We start from the raw sequence: 12,216 nt of genomic DNA on the forward strand, positions 1-12,216 counted from the left end.
ATGCAGGACTTGGGGTCAGGTTTGGGTAGGAGACCTGCCAGAATCGCTGGCACTTTGCCCCAAAGAAAGGACACCAAAATCTTCAGGCCCAGCTAGGTATGGAGGCTGTGTCCTCCTTGAAGAAGGAAATGGGTGGCTGGCCAAATTTCCAGCAGGAAACGAGTGGCTTCAGTGCAGCTAAGATTTAATTTAATGGCAAAACTCATTATGTGAAGGAGGCTAGAGCCCCAGGCAGCCATCATTTGAACTACAAAGTGCAAATAACTTTTATTATCAGGGGCTTTACTTGGCTTGGATGAGCAATCAAGCCTCTATACCCTTTGGAAACTTCTTAAATCCCCAGATGTCTGCAGCTAATCCCATGGGATCTCCTGCACAACTCTTCAAAGCCTGAGACAATGCAAACTGCTAATGCCTGAGCGTGCCTGGAGAAATTCGGAGGCTTCACTGAGAAGCCTCACAAGGAGCTCAGCTAATCCATGCCCATCTGCTGTCAGTGGGTCCAAAGGACGTGGAGATTTGCAACAAGACCTCCTGGCACACTTGGACCACTGCAAGAGCTCAGGACATAGAAAGAGGTTACCTTGGCTCCGCTGCTTTGTGTGAGTACAGCCTGGATAATGTGGACGTGTCCAGGGCCACCCTGTGTCACAAAGACCAAGGGCAAGGTAAAGTCAGAGCTCAGTGGGCAAAGCGTGGTGTGCATCCTGGCTGGAGGCAAGGCAGAGGAGTCCAGGCACAAATTTCCCTAAAAGAAAGGCTTTAAGCCCAATCTTCACATTACAACACAATCCCCTTGTGCAGACCAGTGAAAAGCGGGGTTTGAAAATTCTTGGTAGATTTTTGCCAAAAAAAATAAACTCTTTTGGGGACTGGTGCTCACTACCTGTCCGAGCAACCCTGACCTTTGGCAACGTGAGGTTTCATGCTGCAGCTCTAGAAATGCCACCGCTGCTTCCATTGTTTCCATTCATCATTTCCTCCCTTCACATGTGGCATAATCAATGGGGACAAGTCCACCATCCCCCTAACTGACTCCTATTACTCCTCATTACACCCATTGTTCCCTCCTTGGCTCCCCGTGTGCCGGGAGATGCCGAGCCCCCCACCAGAGCTGTCCTTCGGCTGTCTCTGCAGGGACAGCCCGAGCTGGGCCATCAATTAGCCAGAGCCAGGCTGCTGGCTCAGATACCTTCTTAGAGCAGCCTTAATTTTGATTAATATCTCTTCACGACTTTGAAACCATATCGGCATGATTCTCTACCCAGCCATGCTTGTTAAAACCATAAATCAATCTATACCCAGCCCTCTAGATGCGCCGAGACCTTTCCTGCTGCAGCTGCGGGCAGTTATTTACTGGGTCCGCTCCATCCCCCTGCGGAAAATAAATCCACCCACCGAAGCCAAAAAGCCAGAAATGTGTGCTTATTTTAGAGTAATTAAAAGTTGCCTCCCGCGGACAGCAGGCCTGTGAACAGCTCTATTGCTGCTGCCGGGGCTGGGAGTGAGCGCAGCAGAGCCCATGCATTTCTCTACTCTGTTGCTGGTCCTGGCACCCCCAGCCTCAGCCATCAGCCCCTGGAGGGGCACACACACACTTATCTGTGTCCAAGGGGTCACAGATTTAGGCAGCAGGCAGTTCAGGTCACCCAAAGGCAGGTGTCACAGCTCACGGCCTCGTTTCAGAGCACGACATCCCTCTGGTTTACGGTGCCTGGATGCTCAAAGCCCTGCCCGGTTCCACCCACACAACCCTGGAGTAACTCTCACCCCTCTAGGAGGAAAGCACTGGGGAAATAACATTTTCTTCTGTATTTTTTCTTATATTCTCTTTTCCTTCACCCCAGCCTGGTGCACGGGTGTTGGGGTCCCCTCCTCACTTCAGTCACCCACGGGACTCTCAGCCAGCAGCAGTGGGGACAGCCTTTAGGGTGGAAACCTGCAAGTGGAAGAGAACTCATCTTTTTGCTGTGTATTCTGACCCACAGTGCTGGCAGGGGTAATATAAATTGACACTGCTCCGTAATAAAATATCCAAGGGTGATTTGTCAGTTCTCCCCTCCTTATCCCAGAAACGGAGGTTTCAGCCCTGTCCTCGATCTGTCCTCAAGCCAGAGAAGGTCGGGTTTGTGTCACAGGAGGACTGATACAGAGGGCAAGCATTAGGACATTAGGGCAAACCCTGATTTCCTCCTGCAGCCCCACAGCAAGGGGGCTTGGTAAGCCACAAAGCCCCATGCCAATGGGATTCTGCTGCAGTTGCCTTCAAGGGGGATGTGTTTCTGGATGTGTGATCCTAAAATATGACCTCCCTTCCTGCTACTTGCAACGGATTTTTTAATAGTATTAATAAACTTTTATTATAAGTTGTATTAATTAGCTATAACTTCATGTCTCACCTCACATAGGGGAAAAAACATCATGTGCTTGTGGTCGTTCAAGTCCAAACCAAATGCTCCCCAAAAACACAGAAATGTGCAAATCCCATATCCCCACAAAACCCATCATGAGCTCTATAAGTGATGCACAGTCAGACCCACACATCTGTGCCCAAAAACACCCCAACCTGTGGGACCCTCTTTGTCCCATGGAGTTTTGGTAAGGACAAGACACGGGAGGTGGCCCAAATCCTACAAGCACAGCACAGCCCCGAGCCCTGCAGCTGGGATAGACGCTTCAGAGCACGGAGCTGGGCATTGATTTTGTGCCACCACCCTTACATCAAGCACTGGGAGAGAGCAGGGGAAACGTAACCAAGTTTTACAGCTGATGCGAGCACAGCAGTGCTGCAGACAAGGCGCTGCAAACTCGGGTTATAACTCCAGGGGATTTTCTGCTCTTCCGAGCCACAGACCATCTATTTGCTGGGGTTCGTGTAGTGCTTGCCCAGGGTATACACAACCAAAGCAGGGATAAACAGTGCCTGCACGTGAACAAAAGGATTTTTGTCTGTGTTCCCAGATCCTCAAGGAAATCAGCGGAGCAAGGAGCTGCCCTGAGTGAAGCTGTGCCCCAGGCAGGGGCTGGGTTTCACCCGCTGCTCCGAGCAGGATCACAATTTCCGTTGTTGCACTGGAGTTAGCAGAAAAGCAAGAAATAATTAAGCCATCAGAAGGCACCGCAGACACGGTAGGATCCCAGGTGTTTGGTTAGGAGGGGATTTCTGCAGTGCGTGTGAAATCCTAGTTAAAATTCACACATTTCCTACACGAAGTCCCAGCTCTGCAGACGGGTATTGCCGGCACAGGAGGATGATGGAGAAGCACAGGACAGAGTGCAGCACAGAGGCACTGAATAAGCAAAACCCTTACTGCAAAGCACAAACCTGGCCAGGAGGCAGGACTTTGGCTATATTTTTGTACCCACACAGGATCGCCACCGCCTCCTGCCAGGCAGCCAGCGCTGCAGAGGGAGAGCACGGGCAGCTTCAGCCTCTTGTGGGATGCGAGATAAGGAAAAATTCATTTTGTAAGCTGTGAATAACCACATTGCTCAGCTCTGCTCAGCACCATGAATAGCTGGGTTTGGTGGTCACATCCTTGGGACCTGGCTGGGGTGGGACAGGCAGGACACTTCAGTAGGGTAGTGGCAGCTGATGGCCACTGCCACTATCCCTGGGGGCACAGCTCTGGCTGGAAAATCATAGGTGGGGGCACAAACGCCATGAGCACATGGCAGTGCTCTGCGATTTTTGGCAGCTCTTCCATTAACTGTCACCCTGGGACAGGTGGCACCACGTGCTGCCCACCCTGGTGCCACCAGCCCTGCAGGCAGGTTTCCCTTTAGGGTCTCCAAAACCCTCTGCTCCCCAAGCCACCAACACAGCCCCATGCAGAGCACCCACGATCCCTCGAGACCCAAATACCTCTTCCAACCTCTCGTGCGTGGGGACTCACCCCATTTAAAAGTCTCCTGGGCTTTAAAACAGCAAGGCAGTGAGACACAGAGTTAACTCAGCACGATGTTATTTAAGACAATGCTGAGCATTTGGGGCAGTGAAGTGCTACTCTACCTGACCCGGCCTCAAAACAACAAAAATATTTGGGAACAGCGGCAGCAGCTCCGTTGCATTTGGACTTGGCACTCCAATAGTCAGTGCCATTAGAGGACATAAATATACAGAGGCTATTTGAACTGAAATTACAATAATAAAACACAGTGCTCAGCCAGCCAACGTCTGGAACACAGGGAAAATCCTGCTGGCGGGGAAGATGTCAATTTGATTTTTAAGTTTGTTTAAAGCAGTTTTAACACTAAACAAGTAAACATTTATAACTGAATAAATAGTTTTCAGTTTAGTCAAGGAGCATTCAGTGGATGTTGGCATAAATATTCAGTTATGGAAATTATTTGATTGAAATAGATTTTACATGCCATAAATAAACATTGTCTGCGACGAACACACACTCCCCACAAGCGGCGTGAATTAGAGAGCCACTGATGCCTAATGCCGGTCTTTGAGAACGTTTTATTTAGAAGCACTTCTGCTCGCCGTGCCGTGAGCCAGATCCCATCTGGCCGGCCTTTTCCAGACATTTGTCTCACCGTGCCATGAAGTGCTCAGAGCAGGGACGTGGTGGGGTGCTGCACCCCACGGCCAGGGGCTCCTCCAGGTGCTGGGATGGGGCAGCAGAGGAGCCAAAATCCACAAAATAAGGGCCCACGATAGCTGAGTGTCACTGTGGAGTGTGCCTGCGGGGTCAGCCTGCTTGGTGTTGGCCATCTGCAGAAGTCAGGGTGGGAAATCTGTGCATTTTACCCATATCTGCTGGGGCTAGGGCTGAGCGCTGGTGTAGAAGCGATGCTCGCCCCCAAGCAGAGAGCATGCAGAAGAGCAACAGCCGAGCACTTAAGCACGTGAAGTGACACACAGGTGGGAGCTGAGACTTTACCAAAATGTATTTATGATTAAATGATCCCAGATTCCATGGTAGTGCCAGCCCAGCAGGCACCCCTCTGCACAACTTCATGTAGTGACACACGAGTTCAGGAGAAAGACAGCAGTGACCTGACTGGGGATAAAGGGGATTTCTTGCTTTGGGTAGGTTTTTAACCTTCCTCTCCAAAATGACAGCAAGTGCAGGACCAGAGCATGAGGCTGGCGGCGAAGCACTTGCATTTGTTTTGGTTTTGTGAAGCAATCCTGCCAGGTACCAGTGAGATCAGGGCCATCCTGGAAACTGAGTCAGCTGGCTGCAGACAAAAATGTAAGGAACACAAAAAAAAAAAAAAAAAAAAAAAAAAAAAAAAAAAAAAAAAAAAAAGAGAGAGAGAGAGAGAAAAAAAAGGAGAAAAAGACAAGATTTGAAAACTCATTTTTGATGTCACAGTGAGAAAAGAAGAGAGTTTCTGGCCCCCCCTTGGCAGCCAGGCTGTGCAAAGCTGCCGCAGCAGCGATACCGCGGGCTGACTGTGCCATCTAGCTTTGCACCCAGGCACGAGCAGCTGTGCTGTGCTCAGTGCTCGCTGCAGTGCCCACTCCAACCCTGTTGTGTGGGGCCGCAGACCCCCAGGTCCCTCCTGGTCTGGTGGATGGACAGGGCAGGGGGCAGGACCCTGCTGTTGGGTGTCCTGCTCGTGGCGGTCAGCTCCTGCTGGACCAGGTGGGACCCAGGACCCCACAGTGCTGAGTACTGCATTAAACACACATTTGGAGCAGCAGCTCCCACCCTGAGCCTGCTTGACATGACCTCAGCCAAACACCCCGTTTTCTTCGTAAAACTCCCCAAAATTCCCCGGCCCTTTTCCCCCTGCCTGTGGGGGCAGTGGCTGAGCACGCTCCTCTCCGAGCATCACCTGCAGCTCACTTGTGCTGGAACAAACTGCTCCAGGTGGAGCCTGCTCCCCCAGAAATTCAGGAATGGCGCTTTTTGGAACATCTACAGCCCTGGGCAAGCTGCTGTCCCATCCCAGCAGGGTGCACCTGGTGTTCTTCCCACCACACAAGTGCATCTTTAAGCACCAGCAGAAGAGGAAGGATCAGCTGTGTCTAATAGGAAAGCCATCACTCTATTAACAGTGAAAATGCCACAGAACTCTCAGGTCAGGGATCTCTGCAGCTCTCTGGTGGCCTCTGCTGACACCAGAGCATCCCCCAGACCTCCATGTACACAGGGCAAGGAATTGGATCCACTTGAGGTGACAGGGAGCCCCTTGCCAGGCCTGGCACTCATCCCGAGATGCTGCAAACGGGACAACAGCCCAAAAAACACCTCAGCCTGGTCCCACATCCTCCCACCACCATAAAACTGATCAGTTGGTTGAAGACCAGCTCTGCACACAGGCTGGGAAGCTGTGCAGGAGGGCATCGAGGCACACAGGCATCCACAGCACCTGCGCTGCTGTGGGCAGCCTGAAGGCATTGCACTGCCTCCTACCCAAGCAGATTCATTTTTTTCTAGCCTCAGGGCAAGTTCAAAAGATGGTGTTCTACCTAAACCTTTGCAAATTCCTCTCGGAGCCTCTGATAGTCACAGATTTTATCTGGTGCATAATCCAGTGCAATTTAGTGTTTCTTCCTACACTCCAAACCCCACATAAACTCTATTTCAGCAATTAGAGGTTCATCTCTTTCAAAGCAAAGGTATCAGTATCTCCTGCGTGGCTTCAAATAGGCAACATTATTTCCCCACAGAAAAACATGTATTAGTTGTTTGCTATTAAAGCAGTCCTTGAAGAGTACTTTGATTTTGCCTGTTCTTTAGGGGAATCGGCAGCTCTTTATAAATCATTTTGCTTCCAAATAAATTTGAGTTTCACATCTGTGCACCTTCAGAGCCTGTAACTGTCAGCTTTAGGAAGAAAAAAAAAATGCAATTTTCACAATGAGCTCAGGAAATTCAAGGTTTTGGCACCTAGCGTTCTCTGTATATTGGGCAATAAATACCTGGCTAAGGCAGGAGTAAGGTAAAGAGGTGTTGCAATTTCTACTACGCCACTTTCCCACTAGACTTAAAAGATGGGAGCAGCAGAACAGGAAAAAGGCAGGGCCATTTAAGGCGCTTACAAAATTACCAAGTGACAATTTAGGTGTTTTAATGTGTGCAAAGTAATTCAAAAACATCTTTCACTTTTGTTTTCACATAGGAATCTGCTTTTCGATGGGATTCCTTAGCTATTTGGTACAGAACTTTTTTTATTACAAGTTTCCATCATGCAGCTAACCCAGCAGCTCAGGCACTGGGCTGCCAGACCCAGAGCCCCAGTATAATTCAGTGCTGTGCCCCGGCACCCACACAGGGCAGAGGAAGGAGGTGCCCAAGAGCATCTGAAATTTTACACTATGGTCAGGTGTGTATGACAAGATGACGGACTAAAAACAAGAAGCATCTTTCATGGTAAGAAGAGATGTGTCTGGATATGCAGCCCCAGCCACCAGCAGTGTCAGTAAATTTTCCTTAACATCATTCCTCGGCAGAGTTTTGGTGCTCCATCATCACGCAGAGGGTTTTGTGCTCCAGGACGTGGCCAGGTTGGTAACTGCTTCGGACAGACCGTGTCAACCCAAAGAAAGCTGCTGAGAAAGCAGCTTCTACACCACAGCTCCCAGCTCTCTGCTAGGGGCCCAAGAGCAGAGGCCAGTGGCAGAAAAGCTGACTGTTTTCTTGCTTTCTTGAAGCAGAACAAATCTAAGATTGTAGCATTAGTTAAAATAACACTTAACAAAAGACTTGGCCTTCCAATGAGTCCCCTTGACATAAGAAACTCAGTAATTGGCTAGAAAGGCAATTACTGGTTCCTGATTATCAGTGATGTTGAAGCCAGACAAACACACCCCGTAGGATTCACCTGTGTCTTAGCTGAAACTGGAAAATCAATCACCAGATGAACTTTTTTTTAGCATACAAACTGAGTTTTACACTGGGAAGTTTTCAGCTACAGCTCGCTCCTGTTTCGGTGCCCTTCTTGCCCCACACTGCCTCAAGGCTCCCCCCTCTCTGGGCCTCCACTTTGACCACTCTCAGGACTCCTCCCGCCCCCCCAGCCCTTCCCAGCTTCTTGTTACAGCTACCTTTCAATTTTTGTAGCAGGCTTTAACTATTAATTGATCTTTGTTAGTATCTCAGGTGTATCCATTCCTCCCCTGCAGTTCACTGCAGGTTTAGTCCCCTTGCAATTAAGCTAACATAGCAGCTCTTCAGATAATAGCAATACCTTCTTTTTGGGGAACAAATGTGCTAACCCACAGTTGCTTTAGCTCACGTTCAGCGTTACTTACCAAGTAGTGAAGCAAATTTCAAACTAGTTTCAGGTAATTCCTAAACCACTGGCACCAACCAACCATTGCAGCACGTGCTGCTGTGCCAGTTTAACAGGCCAGTTGTGAAAAAAAAGATGAGCTTCATGCTGCTGCCACCAGCCTGCAGCATTACCCCCACAGCCCTTTGGCTTTTGCTGTAAACACACCTCAGATCCCTGCACAGCTTCCTCAAGGAACATTTGACATTACAGCTCACCAGAGGCCACCAGCTGTGACCCCAGGCACGCCTGTTTGCTTGACAGGTCCGTGCTGAGCTCATGCCCATGGCATCTGTCAGATTTCTCCGTGCTTCCATCACTGCAGACACTTGGAGAGGAGCTGTGACAGGACGCAGCCACGCTTCAGCTCTGAGAGGTACTCACAGAAGATGAGAATCCAGGTACACTGCCCTGTTCACCTCAGGAGTGAGGCTTTAGCAAATGGAATAAATATTCCAGCCACCGGCACCAGAATTTGTTCCCACGCCCCCCCAAACCCTACCCCACTTTGTTCTATGTCATTTAATAGCCACTAGACTGAAAAAAGCAAGGATTCCCAAACTAAATTCAGAGCACCCAGAAAGAAGGCATCATTTGCCGCTTCAGGTATCCCTCCACTTCACTGGTCAGTAATCTCCTGTGAAGTAACTTCAGGAGCAACAGTTGGGAAAAAAAAAAAAAAGAAAAAAACAGCCTGGGTAGGACAGCCCCAATACTTTTAACATTCTACCCTCACCAATCATTACGTATGAACCATAAGTAAGGGATAATAAGTTTTTAAGCACAATCAGTAGTATTTGCATGACTAAAGTTCAGCACTCCACCTCCAAATTAGCTAGACAGGGGAAATGTTAGGATTCATATTACATGTAAGAGGACAAACGTACCAGCCCAGACCAGTGGTGCACTACCTAAAAAGCCCATAGATTTAGGAGTAAAATGGCATAGGGAGTCACTAAGCAGCTAAAAGCAGGCAGGCTGCTGCCTCAGGGCTCAGAGGCAGGAGCATCAGCACTCTTGAGACCGCATGGCTTTGTGGGGGTAAAGTCAGGACACCAGCACAGGATCATCCAGGCCTGTTCCCAGTACAGTACCCACTCCTCCAGAAGAGACCCGGTAACAGAACACGAGGCATAAGAACTGTCACAAAAAGCAGCTACACACACATCAGATTGGCGGGGAAACCATTTATTGAGCAAAGCCGCGCTGAGATGCTGCAGGTGGATCAGGGAGGCCCGGGTAAGGCCGCAGGAGCATCCGTCGACAGCCTCATCCTCCCAGCGCTCAATCCAGCTGCGAGAGGACGAGAAAGACGTGAGGCATAAGAAGAAAAAAAAAAAAAAAAAAAAAAAAAAAAAAAAAAAAAAAAAAAAACACGTTCCCCTGTCCGCCCAGCCCCAGCGCTCACCTTGATGAAGCCGATGTCCTTGGCGTACTGTCGGAAGCACTGCCGGCACATGTTCAGCCCGTACTTACGGATCAGGCCGTGGCGGTTGGAGCACACGCGGCTGTGAGGAGAAAACAGAGAGGGAGTGAGAGGAGGGGAGCGGTCAGGGCGCGTAATGGCGGCGGAGGGGGGAGTATAAAGGGAAGGAGGAGGGCAGATAGAGGAGCCCGAAGCCCCCAACCCCCTATGGAACCGCTCTAACCAGGACCGCGAGCCCTGCCCGAACTTCCTGGGGTGGCTCCAGTAGAGCTGCTGGTGCCCCATGCTGCCCGCCGCGCCGCCGCCTGACCGAGAGGAAGATGGCGGCGGGCGCCTGCCTTAATCAACCCCGCGCCGCCTCCCGGCGTGCACCTCTCCCCTCCCCTCCCCTCAGCTCCCGCCCTCACGAAATGGCGGCGGCCGTGACGTCAGCGGCAGGAGGAGTGGAGTAGCGCTGGCGCGGGGCAGCGGTGGCCGGGCGCGGTGGCGCACGCCTGTAGTCCCAGCTGCTTGGGAGGCTGAGCCCGTCGAATCGCTTGAGCCCAGGAGTTCTGGGCTGCAGTGCGCTATGCCGAGCGGGCGTCCGCGCTAAGGCCGGCATCAATATGGTGAGCCCCGGGGAGCCGGGGCACACCAGGTTGCCTAAGGAGGGGTGAACCGGCCCAGGTCGGAAACGGAGCAGGTCAAAACTCCCGTGCCGGTCAGTAGCGGGATCGCGCCTGTGAATAGCCACTGCAGCGTAGCCTGGGCAACACAGAGAGACGCGGGCTCCTTTTGCTGCCCCCCCCTAGCACTATTTTGCCCCAGGAGCCCCCAAAAAGCTGCCGGGAGCCCCCCGAGCCGCGGTGCCCACACCGCCTCCTGCTGGAGGGGCGCGGATGTGGCAGCGCCGCCGTCCGCTCCGCAGCGCCTCCTGCGGGTGCCGGGTTGTGGAAATCTGAGGGAAAAAAATTCTTCATCGCGAGTCTCCTGTTGTTTAGGGAGCCGGAGCCGCCACCAGAGTGAAGGTGGCAGGCGGTTGAGTGATTTTTGTGGGCACCCGAGTCCCTCCGCACACCCCCAGACCCTAGTTTGGGGGAGGAAGCCCGGAGGTAGTTATCTGTCCCTTCGCTTTGTCACTGGGTGATGTCTCTGCTGTCACTGCAGGGCAGAAATCTATGGGGCATGGCACCCACACCCGTGTCTTCAGCTCCTTAATGTCCCCTCGCACCTAATGTCCCCGTCTGCCCTTACACCCAGCATGTCCTCAGTTCCCTCCATGTCCCCTCACACCATGCCCCCAGCTCCCTCTGTGTCCCCTCACACTTGCCATGTCCCCAGCCCCATCAAAGTCCCCTCACACCCGCTATGAACCCACCTCATCCTTGTCCCCTCACACCTGCCATGTCCCCTGTTCCATCCGTGTCCCTTCACACACACTATGAACCCAGCTCCCCCACATCCCCTGACATCCCCAGTTCCCACCATGTCCCCTGCACCACCCAAGTCCCCTCACACCCTCCATGCCCCCAGCTCACCCGTGTCCTCTCACACCGCCCAGCTCCCCCATGTACCCTCACACCTGCCATGTTCTTAGTCCCCTGTATCCCTTCACACCTGCCATGTCCCCTGCTCTATCCACGTCCCATCACACTCACCATGCCCCCAGCTCACCCCTGTCCCCTCATACCCCTGTTTGCTCCATGTCCCCTCAATGTCCCCTCACACCTACCATGTCCCCAGCTCCCCCCACATCCCCTCACACCCACCATGTCCTCTGTTCCCATCTCCCCTCACATGTCCCAGGTCCCCAGTTCCCTCCATGTCCCCTCACACCTCCTGTGTCCCTGCCCCTCTGCATCCCCCTACACCTGCCATGTCCTCAGTTCCCCGTCTCCCCTTACACCCACCACATCCCCTGCTCCATTCATGTCCCACTGTGAACCCAGCTACACCGTGTCCCCTCACACCCCTCAGTTCCCTCCATGTCCCCTCACACCCACCATGCCCCCAGCTCCCCCCTACCTCTTCATACCCCTCAGCTCCCTCTGTGTCCCCTCACACCCACCACGTCCCCAGCTCCATCCAAGTCCCCTCACACCCTCTATGCACCCAGCTCCCCCATGTCCCCTCACACCCCCTGTCCCCTCAACGCCTCCACACCTCCTCATACCTGCCATATTCTCAGTCCCGTCTCCCCTCACACCCACCTCATCCCCTGCTCCATCCATGACCCCTCACACCCCCAATTCCTCCCATGTCCCCTCACACCCACCATGTCCCCTACTCCATCCATGTCCCCTCACACCCTCCATACCCCCAGCTCCCCCATATCCCCTCACACCCCCAATTCCTCCCATGTCCCCTCACACCCACCATGTCCCCAGCTCCATCCATGTCCCCTCACACCCTCTATGCACCCAGCTCCCCCATATCCCCTCACACCCTCAATTCCTCCCATATTCCCTCACACCCCCACATCCCCTCACACCCCCAATTCCCCCCACATCCCCTCACACCCCCAATTCCCCCCACATCCCCTCACACCTCCAATTCCCCCCATGACCCCTCAC

The 12,216-nt window shown here is 52.3% G+C and overlaps 1 protein-coding gene across 1 annotated transcript; it reads right to left on the bottom strand.

Annotated features, from left to right (window-relative positions):
• Positions 1 to 9,405: 9,405 nt before the first annotated feature.
• On the bottom strand, positions 9,406 to 10,028 carry RPS29 (ribosomal protein S29). Its single transcript, XM_032188745.1, has 3 exons — positions 9,888 to 10,028; positions 9,647 to 9,746; positions 9,406 to 9,531 (listed from the first exon to the last, which is right to left on the bottom strand). Exons 1-3 carry the CDS (start codon positions 9,947 to 9,949, stop codon positions 9,523 to 9,525), a joined length of 171 nt encoding a protein of 56 aa, XP_032044636.1. The 5' UTR covers positions 9,950 to 10,028; the 3' UTR covers positions 9,406 to 9,522.
• Positions 10,029 to 12,216: the final 2,188 nt, after the last annotated feature.

This window comes from Aythya fuligula, chromosome 5, assembly GCF_009819795.1.
Source record: "Aythya fuligula isolate bAytFul2 chromosome 5, bAytFul2.pri, whole genome shotgun sequence".
Taxonomy (NCBI): domain Eukaryota; kingdom Metazoa; phylum Chordata; class Aves; order Anseriformes; family Anatidae; genus Aythya; species Aythya fuligula.

Bases quoted from the DNA above. Each gene is read 5' to 3' on its own strand.
- RPS29 (XM_032188745.1), bottom strand. From the start codon at position 9,949: ATGGGGCACCAGCAGCTCTACTGGAGCCACCCCAGGAAGTTCGGGCAG. The intron at 9,747-9,887 runs GTTAGAGCGGTT...TTCTCCTCACAG, and splicing joins GGGCAGGGCTCGCGGTCCTG to CCGCGTGTGCTCCAACCGCC.